This window comes from Eretmochelys imbricata, chromosome 2 (genome assembly GCF_965152235.1).
Source record: "Eretmochelys imbricata isolate rEreImb1 chromosome 2, rEreImb1.hap1, whole genome shotgun sequence".
NCBI lineage: Eukaryota > Metazoa > Chordata > Testudines > Cheloniidae > Eretmochelys > Eretmochelys imbricata.
The window spans coordinates 238,265,648-238,291,569 of NC_135573.1; the positions used below are offsets into that span (position 1 = coordinate 238,265,648).

At 41.0% G+C, this 25,922-nt stretch overlaps 1 protein-coding gene across 1 annotated transcript; it reads left to right on the forward strand.

The window, feature by feature from the left end:
- The first annotated feature begins 343 nt into the window (after positions 1 to 343).
- Positions 344 to 25,164, forward strand: MTPAP (mitochondrial poly(A) polymerase). The gene is made up of 9 exons (XM_077808267.1): positions 344 to 519; positions 3,388 to 3,560; positions 4,792 to 5,025; positions 7,137 to 7,361; positions 15,735 to 15,946; positions 19,331 to 19,557; positions 21,697 to 21,789; positions 21,873 to 21,946; positions 24,285 to 25,164. The coding sequence occupies exons 1-9, from the start codon at positions 354 to 356 to the stop codon at positions 24,648 to 24,650; spliced, it is 1,770 nt and encodes a 589-aa protein (XP_077664393.1). The 5' UTR covers positions 344 to 353; the 3' UTR covers positions 24,651 to 25,164.
- The last annotated feature ends 758 nt before the right edge of the window (positions 25,165 to 25,922 follow it).

Sequence of the window (25,922 nt, forward strand, 5' to 3'; positions counted from 1 at the left end):
AGGTGCGCGCTACGCCACTGAATGCGGAGCGAGCGCTGGACGCGCTCCGGGGACCCCGCCTGGCGGATGCTGAGCGCCCGCGGGAGCAGGGGCTCGCAGCGCCCTCACCCCGCAGGATCAGGCCCGAGCCCGGTGAGGCGAATGGGTGACGGGCGGCGGCTGGAGGATCGGATCCCGGTCCCACTGAGCCCGGGTGGAGGCTCCTAGTGGCTTCGGGGGGGGCTGGACTCCGGGCGGCGGTAGCCAGGAAGCAGAACTAGGTGCGAGGTTTGACTCTCGTGCCGCTCCGTACGCCGCGCGAGTTCGCGCCTGCGCACGGCGGCTCACCCTGACCCGTGCCTCACGTTCCGGTAATGGCGTCCCGCATGGGGCGGCTGCTGCTGCTGTGGTGCCGGTTGCGCTTCCCCGTGCCGGGGACAGGCCAGACGCGCCGCGCTCCGGGGAGGCCGCGCCTCAGCCCGGTCCGGCTCAGCTCCACCGGCGCCGCCGCGCAGAGGGCCCCTGGCCGGGAGGAGGCAGGTGAGGCGGCTTCTGTGGCGGGACAGGGCCTGGCTGGGGGTGGCTGCACTGGGCAAGGGGGCAGCTCCCGGGCCCGGGGCTGGGGTGCTGCCGGACAATGGGGTGGGAGGCTGCTGGGCGCCGGGGTCTGTCTGGGGCTGCGCCTCCACTTTTCTGCGGGCCAGGAGGCTGATAGCAGCCCCGCAGCCGGGCGGGGCTGTCGGGGGAGCCTCGCGGGTGGAGCGCAGCGGGCTGTGACCAGGCTTTTCCGGGGAACGGTAGTGCCCGCCCCGCCGCGGCTCGCCCTCCGCGCAGGAGCCGGCCCCGTGGGAATCACTTGCCAGCCCCCGTGGCTCCGGTTAGGGCTGGGAGGGGCTAGACTCTGCCTGCTTGAGGGGCTGCGTTGGTAGCTTGTGTACAAACCGGGCGGGTTGCATGCAGCCTCGCTCCGAGCTGCCGTCAGGAGCAGGTGGCCTGCCGATGCTACAGGAACCAGTAGCCTTCCTTCAGGCTGAGGTGTGTACCAGCCCCGTAGGGGCTGCGCTGCCGTGTGAAATGAGACCACGTTGCAGAATTCATAGATTCCAAGGCCAGAGGGGACCTCTGTCCTCATTTAGGCTGCCCTGCTTAACACAAGCCAGATAACTCTCTCCAAATAATTCCTAGAGGATATAATTTGAAAAAAAAATTAATCTTAATTAAAAATGCCCAGTGATACAGAATCCACCATGACATTTGGCAAATTGTTCCAGTGGTTGATTATTCTCATTGTTAAAAGTTTTACATCTTATTTCCAGTCAGTGGGCTGCATGCTAGACACCACTATGTTAGAATGTGGCAGAGCTGTCATTGTCTGCCATATACCAGTTCCTGAATATGCATCACTAAGATCAAGGGAGAATAACCATCCTGTTTTTGTCAAAAGGCGGGTGGAGGGCTTATGTGTCCAGGGAAGATGCGATACTAAGCGTCTAGTTTTGAAGAGCATTGTCACATTCGTTACAGTACTTGTTGGTAATTCCAGTGTTCTATTTCAGGCTATGTCTAATTGGGACTTAAACTGTATCTGCTTATATTTTTATAGCTTTTGCCTTGCATACCATGCAAGTTAAAATATCTAAATTTAATCTCTGCAAACCAGAAACAACCCATTTGAATGCATCCTATCTTGACTTTTCCTCCTGAATAGTCATGTTAAGAAACAAAAGTTTAAAAACTGAAATATATTATTTTCAGTGTCTAGTGGCTAGTTTTTTTCAAGATAGACCTTTTTTCTCATTAAGCATATCAGTTGAACTTGTGTAAAGGTGTTTTTTTTAAAGTTAAATACAAAAGACTGAAAAAGGGTCAATATGATTCTTCATAGAGTGCTGCCAGTTATTCCTAGAAAATTGTTCAGGAATTATTGAAAGTTGAGTTTACAGAATCTCTGGGATTCTCAAAAGAGATGATTCTTATGTTAAAAATAAACAAATAAAAGTCCCTGCTAGGAATAGCTTTAGCAAGCATCACATAGAATGGACAGTGATCATATTTGTCATGTGTTTGTACAACACGTATTAATCATTACTGTTAAAGTTCAGTACCACTTTGCTACTGTGTAAACCTGATAATTTGTTCAGAAACCCAGCTTCAGTGCTGCAGATAGTGGCAGCAGCTCATCCTCTTTATTTCTGTGTTCTCCCACCAGCTCCTCTTCAGGTGACACTAAATAGCACTGTTGCCTGCCAGCTCTGTACAACAGACACAGACAGCATGCAAGGAGCAGCATTCCCTAGAGCAGTGGTTCTCAACTTGCCGCCCGTGGGCAGCCCAGTCAGCACACAGATGCGGCCCATGTGTCATCCTCAGGGCCATACAGATAGTGTATATATATATTGTGTGGATGAGTCCCACATAACACACAGAAAGCTGCATATGCGTCCCACAATGGTGAATAGGTTGAGAACCACTGATCTAGTGTCAGCTACTGCGGTAGGGTGACAGAACCTGCAACAGATAAAAGGGTGGGAGAGAAAAATAAGCATAAAGTACTTGGGGAAAATAAGCAAAAAGTTGGGAAATGAGAGAGAGAAAATTGCGGGGGAAGGGGGAGAGAATAAAAAGCAGAAAGCAAAACAAAAAAAAGACAGAAAAGGGAAAAACAAAGAAGGGGGAAAAGAGAAATATGACGACTACACTAAGACGTAGTGCACAATATTAAGGGGGAGTTGGCATGAGTTTCCAGACCCTATTCTGTTGGGTATTCTGTATAAAGTTTTATGATCAAGGAAGGACGAGAGCCACTGGTCTGGGCTGAAGAATGTGTCACTATCTGATTGTTGTGCATTTGTATCACAACTGCTTTCAACTGTAATATGCTCTGTCTCAGTTTAAGTAGATATTTTACATAGAAAATAGCGAGCTAGTCGTTAATGTCAACATAACAGGTTCACTATAGAAATACATTTTCTGTGGGATGGGAATTCATTGTTTTTGGTTTTCCCCCTTATCTGACTTTAGTAAAATTATGGAAGAATTGCACTTCCATATAGCATTCCTGTGGTTTTGGTTGATTGGTTGGTTTTGGGGGGGAGTGGGGGGTGTTCCTTTTTGTTCCCAGTTTCACGGTGGCACCTTTCAATGCCAGTGGGGAAATACTGTGTGCTGAAAAAGAGCACCAGTGCAAACCTCTTGGGAATGCACACATGGGAAGAGAAGGGAAAACTAGAGGTGAACAAGTAAAACAGTAGGGAGGTGAAGAGAAATTGATGTGGGCAGAGAACCTCTCTTTTGGGGGATTGCCCATTATAAACTTTTTTCTTTAAAATTGAGTTCTGTAGGTTCCTTAACATCAAGCTACCAAAATCTGTATAAAACCTACAATTTTTTTTCTACCCCTTTCCACAGATTCTAAAGTCAGTAGCTGGAAGAAGACATTTCCTGAGGTGCAAGCAGAAAGGCTAGAGCAAGCACAACGGACTGTTTTAATTAACTGCCCAGCCAAGATCAGTGAGAAAAAATTTCTCAAGTATTTGTCCCATCATGGAAAAATTAACAGTCACTACTTTTATGAAAGCTATGTACGTACTTGGAGTATTTTATATTAAAATCTTTTGTTAAGAGTTGAATTTTGGCAAAAGCAAGAAATTAGTTTTCATGTCTCCCTCAAAAGTTGGGCTTTTTTCTTTGACAAAAATAACGAGGAGTCCTTGTGGCACCTTAAAGACTAACAAATTTATTTGGGCATAAGCTTTTGTGGGTTAGAACCCACTTCATTGGATGCATGGAGTGAAAATACAGGAGCAGGTATAAATACATGAAGGGATGGGGGTTGCTTTACCAAGTGTGTGGTCCGTAGGGAGAAATTGACCCAACCAATACCATCAGATTAGCCCTGAATAGAGACTGGGAGTGGTTGGGTCATTACAAAACCTAAATTTAATTTCCCCAATACTAATTTCTCCCTACTGTTACTCACAGCTTCTTGTCAACTGTCTATAATGGGCCACTCTCTTACCACTTCAGAAGTTATTTTTCCTCCCTTGGTATCCTGCTGTTAATTGATTTATCTCGTTGGACTGACCTCACACTTGGTAAAGCAACCCCCATCCTTTCATGTATTTATACCTTCTCCTGTATTTTCACTCCATGCATCTGATGAAGTGGGTTCTAACCCACGAAAGCTTATGCCCAAATAAATTTGTTAGTCTCTAAGGTGCCACAAGGACTCCTTGTTGTTTTTGCTGATACAGACTAACACAGCTACCACTCTGAAACCTTTCTTTGACAAATTACTTGTGTGTTTCTTTTCATATTTGTTAAATTTTACAAGATGTTAAGTAAATCAAGAATTTTTATTTCTAAATTTTTCAGTCAAGATTTGTTTCTTTTAGTTGAATAGTGACACCCAAAATGAGTTGAAGATAGCACACGTTTTTGGACGGGGCTAAAGCTCTATCAGTAACTTTCATACCACTCAGTCTGCTTGCCTAACAGCAGAACATAGTCATTTGCACTACATTCAACTTCCTAAACCTAGCAGTAGTGGAAATAAATATTTTCATTAGTTTGATTACTTTCTAATGCAGAAATGTGTTCATTATGCCAAATGGTATACATCTTAAATTCTCTTTTTACAGCTTGTGAAAGAGTATAAAGGTGTTGAGGTGTGAATTAGTGTGAAATGCATAGGCTAAAAATCATATTGAATCTAGACAGCTGTGATTACTGTTGAAACAGTAATATCAATGTAATTGTTTATGCCTTGTAGCAGCTATTTTACCATGTCTCTTCACTTTTTAATGCTTTTAGGGTACCTACGCTGTGGTAGAATTTTCTGAAAAAGACAGCATAGCTTCACTACAGGATATTACCCGAACCCCAGGGATTGAAGAGGAATGTGCTGTTCCATTTAAATCTAGACTTTTTACTTTAACACTGAAAAACTCATCAATTCAAGCTGCTGATCAAGCACCAGTTCACTGTCATAAGCAATCCACCATTTTAGTCAATGATCTTGTTCAGAAGCTTTGTAGTGCTGACAGTGTAAGTCTATGGCTATAGCTCTCTTAAGGTTACTTTTTTTCTTTCTTTTTTTTTTTAATTTTGCGCATGGAAATGTGTAATTATCTAAAGATTCTTTTGGGATTTTACAGGTTAATTCCACTGGTCAGAAATCTTTATCTGAGCTATTAGAGGATTGCCTTGGATAAGAGCATTTCATAAATTGAAATAAATACATCAAGTGGTTACTTTAGTTGCTATGACCATTAGTGTGTATGAAAGCAATCTCTGAATGAGATGGTCTACTTCTGTTCAGTCTTGCAAATCTTTTTTAACACCTGTTTGTATTAAACAGTTGACTCTTCAAGAAACTGATATTTATTTCCACTATTCCCATGCCTTCACTTGAAGTTTGAGATTTCTGAGCCCATATCTGAATCCATTAGTAAAAACAAAAAAGACTTGATATTTCTGATATTTCTAAGCTTTAAAAATTAGAAGGAAAAAACGGTGAAAAGAGCTGGAAGGGAGAGGGAGGTGCATGTTTAAGTAAACTACTGTGAGAGTAGGGCTGATACCTTGAAGTATAATGTCTGAGTAATGTAACATATCAGGCTAAGGCAGGAACAAAGAGGACTTGTACAATTTCCCTACAATTTTTTTTGGGAAAATATTGGTTTCAGAAGTCTTACAATACATTAATATTTACCTTTTTTGAGTCTTCAGTCCAGAGCAAGGTTTTTTTGCTCTTTATTTATTACTCTAACTAAAAGCTTCTTTTGAAGGTAATAGGAGTGAGGGCTCTTGGAATATTACAATATGGGACCAGGTTCCCAGGCTATAAGTAAAATATACCTCTTATATCCACTTTTTTTTTTTTTTTTAGACTGAAATACATATATGTACTGATCAAGCCAGAAGCGACTGGTGGACTTTGGTCTCCACAGAGAAAAATTGTTGAGAGGGGAAATGTTCCCTGTCTAGTAGCAGCAGAATTCCTGATTAAGCATTCTGTAGTATCCCATCCCAGGAATGCAGGCAGGCCAGTGGAGTTGCTCAGGATTTATACTGCTGTAAGAGTGTAAATCCAGACTAACTCCATTGACTTGTGCTGAGTTACTTTGGATTTACAGTGCTGTAACTGGGACTGTAATTTTGCCCAAAGACTGCCCACTTTGGTTCATATATGGTGATTAGATTCTTCAAGGGTAGTGAGCAAAGAGTATGCTCGGAGAGTCCCAGACAGAAAAGCCTTAGGCATAAGCTAAGTAAGACATTGCTTACAGTGTTAATGTCTGAGAGAATTATGGAATCCTACCAGTGTTGTTCTCCAGCTGAGGAATGTATCCCTCTACCTTTCTTCACTCTCCTCTTATTTACCTGTGAATTTCCTATGTACTCCAGAACTCTGCACAGGCTGTCACAGCACCTTCTTTGATGCACTACTGCTATCAGTGCAAAGATATTTGGGATACCTTTCAGAGCTGAGTTAATGGCACCCACTGCAGATGACTGAACAGAAATGGGGGCACTCTTCCTGCAGTAGGAAATTGCACCAGTAATGGACTGGATGGCTTGATAGGATGAAGGGATCTGTAGAGGTGAGGGGCACATTCCATTACTACTTCAAAACAAAAATGCTTTTTTTTTTTTTTTTTTGGAAAAGCCATTACCAAAATGCAACCACACAGGCTAGAGCTAGATTAACCCCCAGTGGCGAGTTGAATAGCCTGGGGATTGGGGCATTCAGGATGCATTTGCATCATTTATGGTGAATACTTTGGTATCTGATAAGAGTCAAAATGCTGGGTATCATGGCCTACACTGTTCATGTTTTCATTTGGATCTATTATCTTCTTTTTCCTTTTGGTTTTACTTTGCTGCTCCATAAGGAAGAATCCTCAATAATATCTATAAATTTGTAGTGGTTTCTGAAATGAAGGAACTGGTGTCTAAAGCTCTAGAGGACACCTTAATTTGTAAATATTTTGTTTACTTCTATAGGAGTGACATATCATTGACGTTCGTTTTAAGGAGTTGAAGAAATAGCCTCTGAGGGGAGTATTAAATTAGGGCAGAAAGACTGGATGCTAAGCAAACAAATAAGAAAATGGAACTAACATATATTTTGATGTTTGTTTTTTTTTCTTTAGGTAAGTAATCAGTTGTACACACTAATGGATGAGTATCAGCTAACAGAGGAGAACACTAAGCTCCGGTTTCTAGCCTGTTCTCTGATTCAGGAAATTGCATGTGCATATTTTCCAGAGTGCACAGTGAAGCCATTTGGCTCCTCAGTGAATACCTTTGGCAAATTAGGATGTGATTTAGACATGTTTTTGGACCTGGATGGAATTGAGAGGAGCCCTACAAGAATGGTAAGGGTAAACTGCATGTCTCTAACTTGTAGGAATTCTTTGACAGATTTAACCACATAGTGATATAAGTAAAACAGTGGATACGCTATACTGAGGTTTTTTAAAGATTTCAGATAAAATCTCTCACAAGAGTCCGTTAAGAGGATTTGGTGTTTTGGGGCGAGGTGTACAGAGATAGAGACCTTTAATGAATTAACAATTGTGATGTGGAAACAGAGTAAAAATAAACTGAGGTTTTTCTCATCATGGCAAGAAGTAAACTGTAGTGTTCACTCTACTATAGAGCAACTGCACTCCATAGTTAATGCTGAGGCATTCGGATGCCACAGTGACAAGCACCAGGACAAAACCCTTAGGGCTTAGAATAGACGTCTATACTTTAAACCCCCAAACTGAATTTGCTGAGTGAAGTAACCAATTTGTTTCCAAGTTGGCTCATCAAAATAAGACACACAGAATTTTTTTCTGAGAATTTGGATCATGGAAGATTAAAAACTTAATATAAAATTGTTGAATTTTCCATGCATGTCCTAAGTTTCTAGGACACCATATTTTGTAAGACTAGGACTGTGTTTACACTTAAATTGCTACAGCAAGGCCACTGTACTGCTTCAGTACAGACACTCACTACAGTGAAGGGGGTTCTCCTGTTGCTGTAGTTGATCTGCTTCCCTAAGAGGTGGTAGCTGGGTTGACGGAAGAATTCTTCTGTCAACCTAGAGCTGTCTACCCCGGGGGTTAGGTCAGCTTAACTATGTCACTTAGGAATGCATATTTTTCACATCCCTGAGTGACATAGCTGGATCAACCTAACTTTCTAGTGTCGATCTGGCCACAGTCTGTCTAATGACCCCTCACTTCAGCTCTTTAGTCTTTGTGACCCACCTCCGATGTATGCTACTGTATTTCACTGCCTCATGGAAGTATATGAATGAGTAATTTTTATTTTGCCCAATTATTGGCACTTACCCATGGCAGTTGGGCAAGTTTTTCTGGTACTGAGTTTGTATAATTTACTGCACCAACTAACTTCATTAATCAGAACAAATTGAGAAGACATCTGCCAATAAAAATAAATGCAGTGAATGTACTGGAATGTTGGCAATTTGCATTCATAGAACCTCTAAATATTTTGTTAGTCAGTTGAACTAAACTCAAGAACAGTGTTCCATAGGTGAACCTCCTTCTATTGAAATCTTTCTCGGCCATTACCCGGGGTGTGAGCAGGTCTGAGATGTCTTGCTCTGGATTTTCTTTAGTAAATCTGTCCAGCTGGCATCTAGCACTTTAGTGTAATAGGGTGGATTGATTTAAATCAGCAAGCAGGAAATCTTGATTTAAATAATTTAAATCTGGTTTTGCGTTTGTACTTAGTTATTTTCTTAAAGAAAAGTTGATTCTTCATTAGTTGGTAACCATTAAAATGTTGATTTTTGCAACTAAACGTAGCCTTTACATTAAAATTGATACTACTTCTTGCTAACCGGGAGGATAGACTGTGTCTACGCACATTTATTTAAACAGTTTAAGCTTAGCGTACATTTATTCATTCTTAATTTTTACATTTTGTATTATGTTAGAAAATTGTGAAGTATGCATTTCTTCTTTACTAGATTTAATGTTTTACTTGTGATTTGTGTCAAGCTCTATTTGGAAATTGGAATTAACTGCATAAAAACAGTGTTTTCAAATTAGTTTTATTTAACTGATAAAAACATATTAAATGTGCTGGATACATGAGGAAAAAAAGTAAGTTAAATGCAAAAAATATGTTGATAGAAACCTAACAGATTTATTAAACAAAAAAGTATATGTAGTTAGGGAATTGAACTGACTGTTTCTGTTTGCCATGTCCTTCAGGATTTCAGAACTGTAGATCTTGTCCGACAATTCGTTTCTCTTCATAGATTGGAAGAGGAAAATAAGCTTTCCTAATTCAGCTACCAGTCAGTTTCTTAAGTTTTAATGATCTAGTCATTGAACTGAACTAGTGCAGTAAACTGAAGTTAGGAAAATAGCTTTCTGTACCTGCAAGAAGGCTGTCAAAAGCTGGTTTACATGTGCTTAGCCGTTGACTTCCACCAGTTCAGTGGTTTGACTTTCTTTAAAACTTTGGCCACAAACATGTCCTGCCTAATATTTTTTCTAATTTAAATGATTTTTGTAGATTACATACATTATCAAAATGTACTTAATTTAAATAAGAGTTCCATTTTTAAATAGAAATCAGATTTTAAAAAAATAGTAATTCATTTTTGTCCACCCTGTATTGTAAAATTAAAGCTACAGGTTATCTTGCTTGTTTTCCCTAACCCCACTCTATTGTTTGCTGATGCCATTTAATGGAGCTCTGCTCAATCAAGATACTAAAGCCACTTCCTTTGGCAATGCTGTTGTTTTAGTTGGCGGTGTTGACAGACATTCTCAGTGAGGCTACAAAAGCCATTTTGGGTTTTCTCATTGAGCTCATCCAGTTAGAATATTGTCAGATTAGTAGCAACAAGTGGACTTGAAGATATAAACAAATAGTGTCCATATGTAATGATGCTGTGTCAAAAGAAGGAAATAGAATGAAACTTTTTCTTCACTGCATGTAACCATGGGGTAAGTAATCATGTGCTTGTCAACCCATGGTAGCCTGCCCTGCTGCTGTGCAACCACATTGTTGATGATAGCACATTGCTGTCACACTCTTTTGCCGCACTGGCTATGACAAACAGTACAGCTATCTGAGCTTGTAAATTGAGATTCATGATGCCACAACTCACTGTCACACTGTGCTCAGATTCTCAGGGTGGTGTTGTGCAACTTGTTAGTTCACTGTTTGGATTGCTGGATGGAATGGTCTAGGCCCACGAAATTCATTTCCTGGCAGTAACCTAGTTGGTGTGGTGTTGTGTTGCTATGTGCTGGCCAAAGGTATGGATCCTCCTATCCCTAATTACCAGGGTCTAAAAGTACTGCTTTTTATGGAGGCAGTGTTTCTTTTTCATGTGCCTGCACCATCTGCTACCAGAAGACATTGGCAGGGGTTTCAAAGATTATTTTGAGGCTAGAGAAGACAGAGGCAGCAAATTGCTGTTAGAAATAGCATAGCAACAGCAATTCCACAGGACCCTCTGGACACGGAGGCCTGAACTGAGCGGGTACTGTTTGTAATGACAGAAAACCCCTCCTCAGACCACTGCTTCTGGGCCAGGAATACAAGCATTCACTGGTGAGACCTTTTTTTGATGGAAACATGAAATGACCAGCAGTGAGCCCAGAACTTTCACATGAAGACACATTCACACAGCTCCATGGGGACCTTGCCCTCGCAGAGAGCATGAGAGCTGGTAATGGTCCTGAATTGTGTTGCTCTTTGCCTTGTGAAAACTGACAACCTCAGACTGATACAGATCTGTTGGCAATCCATTTGGGTTTGGAAAATTTACAGGTAATTCAGTAGTCATTGAAGTTTGCAAGGTAATTAATGATGTGCTGTCCTCCAGGCTTGCCAAAATTGGAAATATTCCTGAAGTAATTGCAGGGCTTAAACAGATGGGCTTCCTGAACCGCACAGGTGTGATTGGGACATATATACCCATCCACCATCTCAAGCAAGCAAGTATATTAATAGGAAATGATACTACATTATTATGAAGGCTCTTGTGTACCTCTAGGGCATATCCATGGATACCTACATCAGATACACTGGCTGGGTTCATGATGCCAGGGTGTTCTAGAGATCTGGCCTGTTTCAGCTTGGGTAAGCTGACATGTTATCTTCCCCCCTGCCCAAAATCAGTGCAGTGTCCATGCCAGCTGTGACTTTTGACTTTAGGCAACTTAAGGTGTCTTCTGCTCCCCTGGTTTCAGTCTGCTGGCTCTGATGTGCATCAAGAGAATGAGGCAGTTTAAATACATGCTAGCAAATGCAGATTGGTAGTGGAATGTGCCTTTGGCCAGCTAAAGATAAGATGGCACTGCTTACTGACTTGTTTGGACTGTAGAGTTTTTAACACAGTATATGTGATTGGGGCGTATTGTGTCCTTCACAATATAAGTGAACTTAAATGAGAGTACTTTACTGGCTTGCCAACAATCCTGATTCAAGGCATACTTTCAGACCACCAAAAAATGAACCTTTTACTACCACAGAGTCTGCTACAGCAAAGACTGTAAGGGATGGTGTCAGTGCACACTAGGGAACTTTTAGGTGACACCAGCAGGGTCTACACAAGCCAGTGAGTGTTGAACACATTGGTGCACTTTAGAATTCATGCTCCTCTAGTGCGCATTGCTATACCATGTAGACAAGCCCTAAGTTTACCATGGGGGTGGGAGGTTGTATGTATGTGTACACACAAGCACCACTTTCTGTTTAGATTTCATTTTTCTTATAAAGATCAGAAAAAAGGATTTATAATATATTTTGGTAAAATCTGATTAGAAAACCGCAATAGAAACAACCGCCTTCCTCTGTAGTATGGGGCACGGGTCACTTGCTGGAGGATTCTCTGCTCCTTGAAGTCTGTAAACTACTATTTGAGGACTTCAGTAGCACAGATATAGGTGTGAGGGTTTTTTGCAGGAGTGGTGGGTGAAATTCTGTGGCCTGCGTTGTGCAGGAGGTCAGACTAGATGATCATAATGGTCCCTTCTGACCTAAATATCTATGAATCTATAATAGAGTGAAGGATGGCATTTGTACTTGCATAGTCAAGTTACATGGTGAGTACAATGGGGCTGAACAGTGGGGTTGCATGGTGCATTTGGGCTTTTGCCTTATATTCATATGTAGTGTTGGTGCATGCACTAGAGAAATAAATTCCTTTCTCTTCACCTTTATTGAAATTCATGGATGTTAAAAAAGTGAGCTTGTGCACCTCCATAATCAAGTCATCCCGCCAACTCCATCACATCACTGATAGAGTGGTCTCTTGGTTGCCAGGCCCTTCCTTAATGAGTCTAATGCTGGTGCACTTGTTCTTGAAATACAGAGGGAAAATATTGCATGCCCTAGAATTCATGCAATTTTATCTTCGGTCTATGTAGCCACATGTAAAATAACAATTTTTATCTCAAAAGAATACTGTGCCCTTTGCACTTTCATTCTGCCATCAAATTTCTGCCTGGAATTATCCCAGGAGAATAAATGGCAAGTTAATTTTACCTTCCAACTATCCAAAACAATTTTGGGGAGAAGGGAGAATGGGTGGGGAGCCTGTTACTGGAAGACATGGCAGCAGTGGTGAGTATATTGCACCCTCTTCATCCTTACAAGATGTGCTGCTTCAGATACCAGAATGGAAGACAGAACAGTTATTCCAGGTATCGGGGATGAGGCCCTGCTTTTATGCTAAAGAAATCTGTGTCTTGCGACAGAAGGACTGATAAATGACTGGATAGTGATTTCGAGTTATGACAGTGGCAGAGGGAGGCTTACCAAGGGATATCAGAGATCACCTGAAACTTTTACTGAGTGACAGATTCTGTTTTATTTCTGTGACAGATATGGCAGTTTTGTGCAATATCTTTGGGGGATTTTACTATATTCAATTTATGTATAGTTGTGGGCCGGCTATTGTATGTAATTCCATGGGGGAGGGTGACCACAGCTCCTTTAAGAATTATGGACAGTGTGGGGTGATTAGGCAAATTCAGTCAGGTTGTAACACCTTCAGAGAGACTCGTATATACTAGTTCTAACTGAATTCTCCAGAGACCAACAGACAAAGAAAGGACTTTTGGCTAAAGTAGCCTGAGTTTAAACTGACTCACGGCCTTCTTGGTGATTCAGCAAACAGACAGAACCTTCTATTTAAAAGGGGGCCTCAATCCATAGGGGAAGCTGGAAGAGCTGACATCTGCCAGAGCCTGAGATTGGAGTTGGGGTGACCTCTGATAAGCTTCTTAGCTTGTAGGTTCTCTTTATTGTTTTTAATATGTGTTCCATGTAATGTTGTCATCTTAAGAATAAACATGCTTGCTTAGAAGGAGATGTCTGGTAATTACACTGTTTATAGCCTCTAAGGAGAAAGTGAAGCGCAGATGCTGGCCTTTCTAGGCTGTGTGGTTTCCTGGGAATAGCACAGTGTAGGCAGGGAATTGTGCAGCCTAAAAAAATGCCAGTCAGGAAGCAGAAAGATGCTGGTCTCCTCCCAAGAGAGGTGATGGCTGGGAGCAACCCTAAAACTGGGTGACTTTGCTGATGCGTGGAAGCGGAATACAGGTGCAATTGTCCTGAGCTGAGTTACTCTCCAGGATTGGACCAAAATCATATCCATAATAAACTGGCTGCACTGGTGGCATGGGGTCTGAACATGCAGGTGGGTTGGGATAGTGATGAGTGCCTTTGAGTACAATTTTATGGCAGTTTATATTTTGGCCAGGATATGTCCACAAACCTTTAAACTTTAGTATTAGACACTTTCATTTAAAAAATAAAAAAAAGCTGCCGCATTCTGCCACTGTGTGAAGTTCCAATTTGCATTCTTTTTCTTTGCCTATACCCCATTTTGACTAGCATGATTGGAAGAAAGGGATGAGGTGGAAGATATTCAAGCATAATGGTGCTGCATCCACCCTTAACTGAAATCCAAGTTAGGATTATAAGATAATGTATTTATTTTGTAATATTCTGCATAATAACAAAGGTGACAGCCTCCATCTTACTGGGCTGAGATTCTGAGTCCTTCATTGCTTCCTCTGCCTGGGAAGCCTCCACCACGTTGTGACTTTCTGGGCTGTATAAGGGAACAGCTCCTGTAAATCGGGGCAAAGGTAGTCTCCCAGGCTAAGGCCACCTTCCTCTTCCAATTCCTCTGCTCCATCTCCTTGCTGGCTATTCAGGAGAGGCTGGGTTGTATCTTCACAGACATGCAGGTTCCAGACTCCTTTCCACACTGGCTCTGAAGATGAGTCTGTGCTGAAATGGGCTTTTCTGCTTTTGAGGGTTCTCAGCACACCATAAAATGGACAGGTTTTTGGGGCTCTCGCCAAATTTCTTCTTTTTATTTCTGGCCTTCCAGTAGCTCATCTTGTATCCCATTTATCTTCTCCGTGTCCTGTTGTCCCATCTGGTCAATCTCATGATCAATGTGATGTTTTCCCTCTGGTGTTAAATGTGGATTTTGCTCACTTTAGTCCAAAGCTGCACCAAGATTCTGGTGTGTTCATATGTTCAGGTGGCTAATACACAGGCTTAGGGGCTGCTATTCTGTTGTTTCAAACAGAGGTGGGCAAGTATGGAGAAACTGCAGATAGGGTGGGACCATGGATGCTGAGCAAAGGGATATGAGGGTGGACCACTTCCAGTCATGGGTGAGAGCACTGGTAGATGGCAAAGTAATGCATAGGAGGGGTGCCCAGTGTATTTATGGAAAGGTATTGGAGGACCATGATATCTTGATTTGTTGTGGGTGCCTCAGCTGTACGTATTCACTTCATTAAACCTCGTAATAGCAACACTCATTAAAAGCTGCCTTATGGTGTGCCCTATAGCTTGGTGTGTTGTGGTGGCCTTGTGGCAAACGTGGATGTGTGAAGGCATATCATATTAAGGGGGGAAACAGGCTGAGCAAAAGGTTAGCATGCAGTGAAGACATGAGAATTTTTTTAAAATTTGCTAGAACAGTTATTTCAAAAGTGCGAATAAAAATTTATTACTGCAGCCTAAACTAGACATGAATTAGCAGGTATAAGGACACATTATAGGAAAATGCACATTAGCATGGTTAGAATACTGCTATAGAGAATTGTTCTGACTCTCTAAAATACATAGAACATTAGCTTTCTTTTCTGAGATAGTGAATTTAATAGTCTTCAAGAATCTGGGATGCATTATGAGGTAATAAACCAATGTGCTGAAACTCTGGGATTTTCCAAAAGCTAAAAGGAAATGTTCTTTAACAAAGAACCTCACAAATGTGGTTGGTACAAGCTAACAAACACCTTGGTCAAAAGAGAGGAAATAACATGTTCTGTGGCTTGGTTGTACTTCTTGTTTCTAGTTTTTTATTAAATTAGGTCTCTAAAACAGTGTGCTTCATCTTGACCTCTGTTTTTACGTAACTGAAAAAAAATCTTGGAAACTACTGTACTACTTATTATATACAGTACTGAGATTACAGCATTCATATATTTATCTAAGCAATTGAATTTCTAATTTCCCAGTTGTTAATCTGGAAAGAATGTAAGAGAGGCAAAGATAAAGTGATATTTTAAAATGTTTTCTTTTATCGTATCCTAAAAACTACTTGCAATGTGTGTTTTTTAAATCTTTAATCACGAACCATTCTTTGCAAGTGATTCCTGTTGTCTTTCAGAAGTGTCCCAGAATCTTACGTCATTTTCAGAACTGGTAATTTATCTTCATCTTTTTTGTGTTAGAAAACAGGTCCTTTTTATATGGAATACCAGATGAAGAGAGTACCTTCTCAGAGAATAGCATCACAGAGAATCCTCTCTGTGATTGGTGATTGCATTGACAACTTTGGCCCTGGCTGTGTGGGTGTGCAAAAGATACTCAATGCTCGCTGTCCATTGGTGAGATTTTCCCATCAACCAACGGGGTTCCAGTGTGACCTGACAACTAACAATAGGTAATGATATGTCAATAGCATTTTAAAAAATGTAAATAGAAGAATAATATGTATGTTGGAAAGCTATAATGTAAGTTACTTTGATAGGCTTCTGTATGTGTGTCTATATATTAAACAAATGATACATTTGATAACTTTTTTCCTTTTCTACATGAGTCTAAACTAGCAAATAAATTTGACAACTCTTAAAAAAAAACCCAACTTTTGAAGACTAATTTTGAGGACTGGTCTTTAATTTAGCAGTAAAAATACAGATTATAAATACTTTCTAAAACTAGAGACATGAAAACTTGTCAATACAATAATACACGGATACAAAACAATATAATAAAATGGATATGAAATCAAGAATATATGGAGTTTTCATTAACTTTTTTGATTCTCTGTTGCTTTTAGAACTTGGCAATTGTATAATACCAATGTTAATTTATATTTCTTCAATTGCCTTTCAGTGATCAGATTCAGGTTATTTGAAGTTGTCTTTTTCTTGGCCTGAACACAGACAAACACGGAATTATTTTATATTAGCCTAGCATATTGCCACCTAAGTAGCAAACAGGCAATTCTTTTTTAAGAGAAAGGAATTAAGACTTGATGCTTCTGTACTTGATGCCTTTCATGATGATGCCCAATAGGGGGAGTAGATTTCTTAAAAATAGCCCTTTGGCCTGCCACTTCTCTTCCTAGGTTTGCTTTCATTTTTTGATTACATGTACCAAATAGCCACATGAATGCCAGTGAGGCATGTACATGTTTTGTTTTTATTGATCATGGGTTGGGAAAGATCTGGTGTGCTGTAGAAGACACTGGAACAAGCTCCTGAGTTATGCCTGTAATTAATTTTGGTATTCCTCCTCTTTATTTTTCTGCCTTTTTTCCTGAGACTGTTGTATCACCTGGAGTATTTACTTGTGGTATCTCGTACATTAGTGATAAAAGTGATTATACGAGAGAGGAGGAGGAGAATAGCAAAGCAAGGAACTACATTTAATCGCTGACTATGGGCCAAAATTTAACTATACTGTATGGGCAGTACTGTTGTAGAACCAGATGAGGTTGTCTTCTCTTGATAACTGCAAGACTTAGGTTTGTTTAATTGTAAATGATAGTATCATTAAAAATTATTATTTGTAATTCTGTAGCTAATAACTTCTTGGAAGCTTCCAACTGAAATGTTTCTTTACCATTTCCCTGTTGTCCATTGGACTCTTGTTTATTTTAGTTACATTTCTTGTGACTTGTGAGCTGCTGTTCTCTTTTATGCATATAAAGGTACAAGCCCAAACCCATAAAAACACAGGAATATGTCCAGTGACAATGGAATATTTGGAGAATTTAGCTGCCCAATTTTTGCAATTCTTTACTAAATGTACACAAACAGATTTTTCAGAAGTTTATAACTTTGGCCACATTTGGGTGATATTTCATGGGAACAGAAAAAGGCCCATCCTTGACACAATGCAAACCCCTTGCCAAATTTCAGGTCCCCACTCCAAAGCACAGAGGCATTAGAGCTGCTTAGTGGAATCTGAATTTTAACATAGGCAAAACATGGTGTTTTTCCCTAGTCCTGTTCTGGGAAATGGCTGAACCATTTTCGCTGAAACTTTCCAAAAAAATGTATCCTAAGACATATGCCTGACATGGAAAATTTCTCCCTGTTAGTTTGACTTATAAGCCACTGAAAAGAGGGTCTTAAATTGCCTACTTCTGTAGTTTGTATGCCACTTAAAAATGATAATGCAACGAAAGAATTAAGTCGGATTTAAACATGTACCCTTCCCTGCTCCTCCAATTCTTAACAAATTCTACTTGTGGACAGCCATGTGAAAAAGGGAGAATGGGGTAACTGACATGTATGTGTAGACTGATCTGTTTTTTATAGCATGATCATAATCCTCCTTTCTTTTTTTAACTGCACATAAACTTTAGAGAAAAATTCCTTTGAACTTGTACTCGGATCAGTGAAATTTTTTTAAAGTTAACTGTGAGTACTGTGTGTGCCTTTATTAAAATTTTGACATGCTAAGACTATGTCCACACTGCATTTTAAACCTAGGTCTGTGGGACCTGGGCTAGTGGACTTTGTTTCCAAGCTGGCACTTGAGTGTCCACAGTGCATTGTAAATTTGGGGTTAGTACAGCTGGGAGCCAGGTCCAGTTATTGTAACACATCCATTCTGTGCTACACAGACCTTCTGTCTTGGGTCTGCAGCTTAAGCTGCAACCACCATGCAGAATGACAGGGTTTAGACCTTAGCCATGGTGGGACACACTGACCCACCCACTAGCAGGGTACTAGAACTCAGGTCCTAAGTGATTTGGGTGTGGATGGTAGGTGGGCTTGTGCTCAAATCTGAGTCAGAGCTTGGGTTTAGTGTGTAGCGTTGATATACGCAATGAGGCTGTGGTACAAACTAAGACTGCAAAATGTGGTTCAGTAGTTTTGCATGTAGAAAGCTTTTTTTTTTCTTTTCTTTTTTGGTGCATATACAGATGGAGGAGGAATTGTCTTCACTTTTGCTTGTTCTAAAACAGCATAGAACATTGGGGATGGTGTAAAGCACTTCAGCACAGTCTAAATTTTAAAAGAAAAGTAACTTTTCTACTCCCAAAATCTGACTTATACTTTAGGAAGTTTGTTTGTCCTTTTGAGGTGATGCCACATAACCTAGAGGAGTACGTGCAATGCTGGGAGCCAGTAACTCATGTATTCATACCTGCCTCTTGTGGTATTAATACTTGGCTTTTAAAAAAAACTTTACACTGGACTGTCACAAACATGGGCATGTTTCACTTTAAACCTTCATCATTTGAAAACTGCTGAATTGACTTTCTTTAAATGTGGCTTCTTTTGTAGATCTCACTGAGACTTAGTAGATCTCATTGAGGTTAAGGCCTTTAGATTTTACTTGATTTTTGAATGCATTGTATTGTAACCCTTTGTAGCCAAAGTTATCTAAGAAATTCCAGATTATATTTGGTTTTGTATTAGACAATTTATCGTGTATTAAGATACTCAAAAGTATAAGAGTTTAAATTAATTCTGCATTTTCTAACTCTGGAATGCTTTATTTCTCCATTATAACGTTGCATTTATTTTTTTATGGACATTTTACACAATGCAAATTCCACTGCTAAAGTGTACTGATAGTATTTCTCTTCCTCTGTACTTAAGCCTCTAATTATAGGGCCACCCGGAACTTCATCCTAGACATTTTCAGATGTTCTCTCCTACTTTTATGTCATATGCAACAATTTGAACAAAAGATCCTCTTTCTTTATAATTGTTACGTCTTAGAGCAGCATGTGTTATGGTTACATTTGACAGTTGGCGGTTCTCTTTAATGTTTACAATTTGTTCCTTCGACTTGTGTCTCACAGAGTTGCCATGAGAAGTTCAGAACTCCTTTATATATATGGTAGCCTTGACTCACGTGTAAGAGCTCTTGTGTTCAGTGTACGGTGCTGGGCCCGTGCACATGGCATCACAAGTACCATTCCCGGTCCCTGGATTACAAACTTCTCTCTAACAATGATGGCCTTGTTTTTCCTTCAAAAGAGAACGCCACCTATCATTCCAACTCTAGACCAACTTAAAGATCTAGCAGGTAAGAACATTTCCATTTTGGAGTAGGACTGAACTAGCTCTCATGTGTTTTCTCTCCACTCTGGTTTCATTGAGTTTTGTGTGAATCTCGGTCACTTTTGATGGTCCAAAATAATCTTGCATGTTGCAAATGCCAAATATTTGAGAGACCGTCCAAGTCGTTGAACATTGTTAGTGATTCATTGTTGCAAGATGAATATTTTGGAGAATCAGACACTTAGATTTATTTTGCTTTTTTAAATTTTTCAAGTCACAATATTAAATTCCATTGACAACATTAATTTGAGACTAAATTATTCATTTAATTCCAGTAGGAGAGCTGCAGTACTTACAGAAAAGCTTTATTTTAACTGGCTTAGAGAGTGGGCTTGTTCTGTGCATCTGACAATTAAAAATCAGCCTTTTCTTAAAAGTCCAGGTGGTTGTTTCTTCTGATTTGCTGATCTTCTGTTCCTCAATAAATTAACCATAAACTACCATATAATATAATCTTTTCACTGTCATTTGGTATCATATATGTTTTAATACTCATCAACTTTGACATCAATATCAAACTTTTAAAGAAATTAAAAGCAAAAGATATATTTCTGACTGACTTTTATCGAAGAGGGCTCAGTGACTTGTAAATAATTCTCAATGTACCTGTGAGGTAGCTGTTACTCATTTTATAAATGGGTAAATGGATTAGGTTTTGCCCAAGATCAAAGAAGGTATGCCAGCGAAAAAGTACAGAATAGAATTCAAGAATCCTGACTCACCAGTCATCTGTTCTAACCTTTAGACATGCTTCCTCCCAGGCTTTGAAATGGAGAATAAAGGCTAAGGTGCATGCTGAATTTTAGTGGTTTTGAAGTAAAAACTTTTAAAGCTTTCAAAATCAGTTACCGAAAAGCTTTATTTTTTAATTCCCTTTGAAATTTCAAATGTGGAATTACGACAGTCACAGTGGAATAGGTGTCTTGAAATGTTTCAAGAAAAATCCCAATGCACTGTGATAAGTATCTGAGAGGAAGGATACTGATCATGCAACCCTTACTTGTGTCTGTAAGCCCACTGATCTGTGATGGTACAGGCCATAAGGCCTCCTTGTGTAAAATGTCTTTGGGCTTGGCTACACTTGCCATTACAGCGCAATAAAGGAGCCCTGGGCGCACTAGCTCACTACTCGTCCACGCTGGCAAGGCAAGTAGAGTGCTCTGACTCCACAGCTACAGTGCTGCTGGTACTCCACCTCGGCGAGTGGAATAACGTTTGCTGCGCCCCCTGCTGGAGCGCCGCAGCGCCAGTGCGAACGAGGTGTTGCATTGCTGCGCTCTGATCAGCCTCCGGAAACGTCTCATAATCCCCTTAAGTCAAGTGACCACTCTTGTCATTGTTTTTGAATCGCTGCAGGAATGCGGATATGCCCTTTGAAAGCTCTGTTTCTGACAGCCGGCTGCTTATCTGCTCCGAGGCAAAACAAGCCATAAGTGTGGAATGCTGTGTGTGTGTGTGTGAGAGAGAGAGATGGCGGGTGGTGGGGGGGTGTGTGTGCTGCTGTCTGAATTTACAAGACAGCATGCTGACATGCTCTCAGCCCTCCAAAAACCCACTCTCTCTCCCCCCACATACACACAACACACTCCCTGTCAGACTCCACCCCTCCTCCCCCATTTGAAAAGCATGTTGCAGTCACTTGCATGCTGGGATAGCTGCCCACAATGCCCAGTGCCGCTGCAAGTGCTGCAAATGTGGCCACACCAGTGCGCTTGAAGCTGTCAGTGTGGACAGACTGCAGCGCTTTTCCTCCCGTGCTCTCCGAAGGCTGGTTTAACTCAAAGCGCTCTACATCTGCAAGTGTAGCCATGTCCTTAGTGGCTGATTTTCAAAGGAACAAATAGGAGTCATGCACTTACCCAGTTTTGCTTTTGAAAAATCTCCTGTTTAGTCCTAAGCACTCTCCCTCCCCCATCCAAAAATTTAAAGCATTTAAATCTTTAATTAATTGTAAAAAGTAGTTTATCTTCTGTACCCAGTTGCACTGATTTAAGGTACTGCTCTCTTTTTGAAGAGGATGTCTGAGTTATGCTTAATAAATATGGGGGACTTCTTTTTACTGTGTATCACATTTAAACACATTGTTCCCAACTTGTCATTTCAGATGCAGAAGATAAGCATATAGTCGAAGGTCATGACTGTACCTTTGCTAGCAATGTGAACAAAATTAAGCCTACAGAAAATACAGAAACATTGGGTAGGTGAATCTTCATTCAGTGGTTTTTTTTCCATTTCTGGGAGAACTATATCCCTTTCCTTATTTTCCCTTTTCCCTTTCAGATGTGCTGCTGAGTGACTTCTTTGAATATTTTGGGAATTTTGCTTTCAATAAGAACTCTATAAATATTCGAAAGGTAAATGCATTTTAATCTCTTCCCATTACTCTTTTACTGTCACCTTTCTCATTTATATGAAAGAGGTACAAATATTAAATACTGCATAAAGGGCCAAATTCTGCTGCCCTTATCCATTTATCCTGCTAACTAATGCATGACTATCTAATGTATATTTCTTCATAATCATAAAAGATTAATTTTCTTATCATAAGGAAATAGTATCATTCAGGAAACATTTTGTGTTTTGTAATTGTGTAGCACATTTTGCAGTTGCAGAAATTACACATAGAATAGCTGTAAACTGATTTTATCCATAAAACTAATTTTAAAACTGGCAGTCAGATTCACAAAGAAAGTTAAATTCTGTAGAACAAAGCAAAACCATTGATCACCTACTTCCTGATTGTGCTGCAGCACTAATTATTTGTTGTATTATAAAGCACTCACTATAAGTCAATAAAGCTTCTCACCTGAATGCTCTATTACATGAGAGGTGTCATTGTTCAATAGTAGCTGCCTTCTTTGTCCCACTTTAGTGGTAAGAGAGTTGTTTTTTTTTAAACCTGGACTGTACAACACAATCCAACCTTTTTTTGGTCTTCACACAAACAGTGTATCCCTAAACACTTTGCAGTTTTAAATAACTGTGTTCTGGATTGGGAACCCAGAGTTTAGACCCCATCCATACTTCAGCTTCTGAGTTTGAAACTATTTACTGGCATAGCTGTTCACCACGGTTGGTGTGCCTACTCATAATGGATAAAATCTGGTTAGTAACTCTGACAGTTACATGTTTTGTGTCTGCTTAGAGAGCTATTCTGGCATGTGCATTTCTTCATGTAATTCATTCAGCACAGTTGTTTGCAATGTTTACAGGACTCCCTAACGATGTTTTGTAACTGGCTTAACCAGTCCGTATTTTACTAGCCCTTTGTGAGATAGGAGATGCCAGAGTATGTTGTCCCATGTGCTGCTATGTGAGTATACCCTTTGGGCACTCAATTTCCTGCTCAGACACTAGGAGATACCTACCCAGATATTCACAGAAGACACTGCTAGGTTCGTGGGGACTTATCAGTTGGTTGACATGGCAGAAAAGTTAATTTGCAGACACAACCTGAACATTGTTAACTTGTGACTAATTAAGATAACCCTTTTTTAGAATTTGCAGAAATGTAAATAAATAAGGTGACCAAACTGCTTACGTAGGTCACGTTTAAAAGTTGCTGTGTGGAGCGGGCCTTCAGCTCTTCTGTGTTGTTGCTTTCTGTTACCTGTATAAGGACTTCCTGGCCTCTTCCTTTCAAATAAGAGAGAATTTGTTGTTTGTGTTCCCTATTGCCTCTGGGTAATAGGGTAAAATAGACAGGTAAGGGTTAAGGGCTACCTTCCTGTCCCTGAACCAGTAAGAGATTTAAAGGAAGGGTGTGTTCTCCTTTCAGTTCTGAGAGAGCCAAGGGCGAAGCCGCCAAGGACTGCAGGGCATGGTTGGCAGGAGAATTGCTTGCTTTTGGTGTTACTCATGAGTTTTCTGTTAACCAATAAGTTGTGCCCTAAGGCAAGGACCTGAAACAGACTCTGGCATGGAATTGGTTCCTTCCTTAGTTTGTGAGAGAGCCCATGAGCTTTACACCACGGGGCGCAGCAGTTGGTGTTGCCTAAACAGCTCAAAAGAGTACTTTAGAATAGTGAAATGGCACTCAGCACTGTAGAAAACACAAGAAGGCAGATCACACTGTAAAAAGCTTCAAATCTGAGAGAGTGACGTGCAAAAGACAGGAGGCACTGGGGGAAATCCAGGGGAGGAAATAACTTACTGCTTTTAAAAAATCATTAACTCTTTAGTGGGCATTGTGAAAGAATGGAGCATTTTGGAGGGATTTTTGTAGCCATGTTGGCTTAACAAATGGAGCTATAGAAATCATTCTGTGCATGAAGGACAACATGGGAGAAGGTATTCATTCCATGCATAAAGGGCAGGATGGAGACAATAGTGGAAGGCTGAAACTTATCTTGCTGGTGTAGAAGAGAGAATGGGAGAATTGCATCAAAGAAAAAGTCTGAGATGTGCACTGCCTTGAAGGAGATGAGACATTTAAACGTGCTATGGTGAACAAGAAGTAGCCATTGAAACGACGCAAAGAGTGGGAAATGACATGGTCAGATTGACAGGCTAATTAAGTTGATGAACATCTACTTTCCTTTTTATGAAAGAAATTCCTTATTAGGTCAAAGGACCTTTGCAGTCAGGTGATAATATTTAATATTGCTGTAATAACTTAGCTGAACTGTTCTGTTTGCTGTGTGTATAATACCCATGTGAAATATGTCTTTCCTATCTTTAAAATATCTGCAGGGAAAGGAGCAAAATAAGCCTGAGCCTTCTCCTCTCTACATCCAGAACCCCTTTGAACAGGCCCTCAATATCAGCAAGAATGTTAATCAAAGCCAGCTGGATAGATTTGTAGCTTTGGCTAGAGAGTGTGCCTGGATTTTACAGCAGGAAGATAAAGGTCATTCTTCATTGAGTAATATCCAGCCTTGGGGACTGGCAGCCCTACTGCTACCATCTGTAGCAAGTAACTGTGTCAAGGACAAGAAGAGAAGGAAGGGACCGGCAAGTGAACGAATCAAAAGCCTGTTGGACTCTTTGAAAATAAATAATGCAAACAGTTTGGTAAACAATGGTGGGAAAAGGACCTTTAGCAATCAAACACGGTAGCTGCTACTCTGTTGCTTGTGGTAATAATTGGAAGAACATTACTTGAACTTAGTTTCTGCTTGAAATGAGATGGAGAAAATTACCTCCTGCTTCCACTGTTCTAAACCTTGTGCAGAGCTATTTAGTTCCTCTGGGCATTATCTCCTCTAAAGCCCTCCTCGCTCTTCCACCTGACCTATGGATGAAGACCATCCAGCCATCAGCTTTCATATATACCTTCTTAGAATCAGCCTTGTGCTGGGTACAGTTCAAAAAGCAAAACAGATTGGGCCTGGGAGAAGGACTTCCGGAACCCTGTCAGCTACTGGACAAACAATGCTAAGCAAAGGAGGTGCCAGAAGCAACTTCTTTCCCATGAAACCATGGCTTAAAAGATGACGCAATGCTAGCACCCCCCCACCACATCAGTGCACTAGAAGCTATTTTAAATCAAAGTTCTTGTGTGCCTTTTGTAACAGTTTTCCACGCATGTAAATGATGCAAGATATAATAAAGCAACTGGAACTTGTTAGTACTGTATAGTTAACATGTAATTTCATAGAGCAATGCTCTCAAGGCATTTCTTAACCATTTTAAACTAAACAAACAAGGGTTTGCTGCAGTGCAGTGTTTGTCATGACCCAAAATTGGGTTGCCAGAATGGATCAAAAGATCACGGAGCTGCTCTTCATGATGACAGGAGAGCGACTGGGCCAAATTTGAGCGGTACTGCAATCCCATGTGCCAGATCACATGCCTCTCCTTCCACACTCCCCCCGTCCTTCTCCTCCCCCCCCCCCACCCCAGTCAGGTGCTGTGACCCTGGAGGTAATGCTTGGAGCAGGGGGCCAAGCCCAGCTGACCCCACAGGACAGGAGCTGGGAAGGAGCGGTTGGTGTCATGTTTTCCAGTAAATACTGGCCCTCTGATGTATCCCTTCCTCCACAGCCGGGTGACTTCCCCTCTGCCCCACCCATCCTGGTCCCCAGCATCCCAAATCCCCCCCAACCCTTTACCCTCTGTCCTTATGAGCTGTGTGGGGAGGAACTGTGGTTTTGGGGGAGTTATTGGCTTGCTGCCCCTCCCCCTGGACTCCTCTACCCAGAAGCCCCAAAACTTCTTCACTGTTTTTTTCAGGGTCGTCAATCTCCCCACTTCACCTCCAGGCCCCCAAATTTCCTCCACCCCTTACCTTCTGTCCCCCAGGGGCCAAGAGGGGGAGGGCTGTGTGATTTTGGGGGGCGTCTTGGCTTTCTGTGCCTCCTTTCCAGTTGGTGGGAAGGTTCCCCAGTT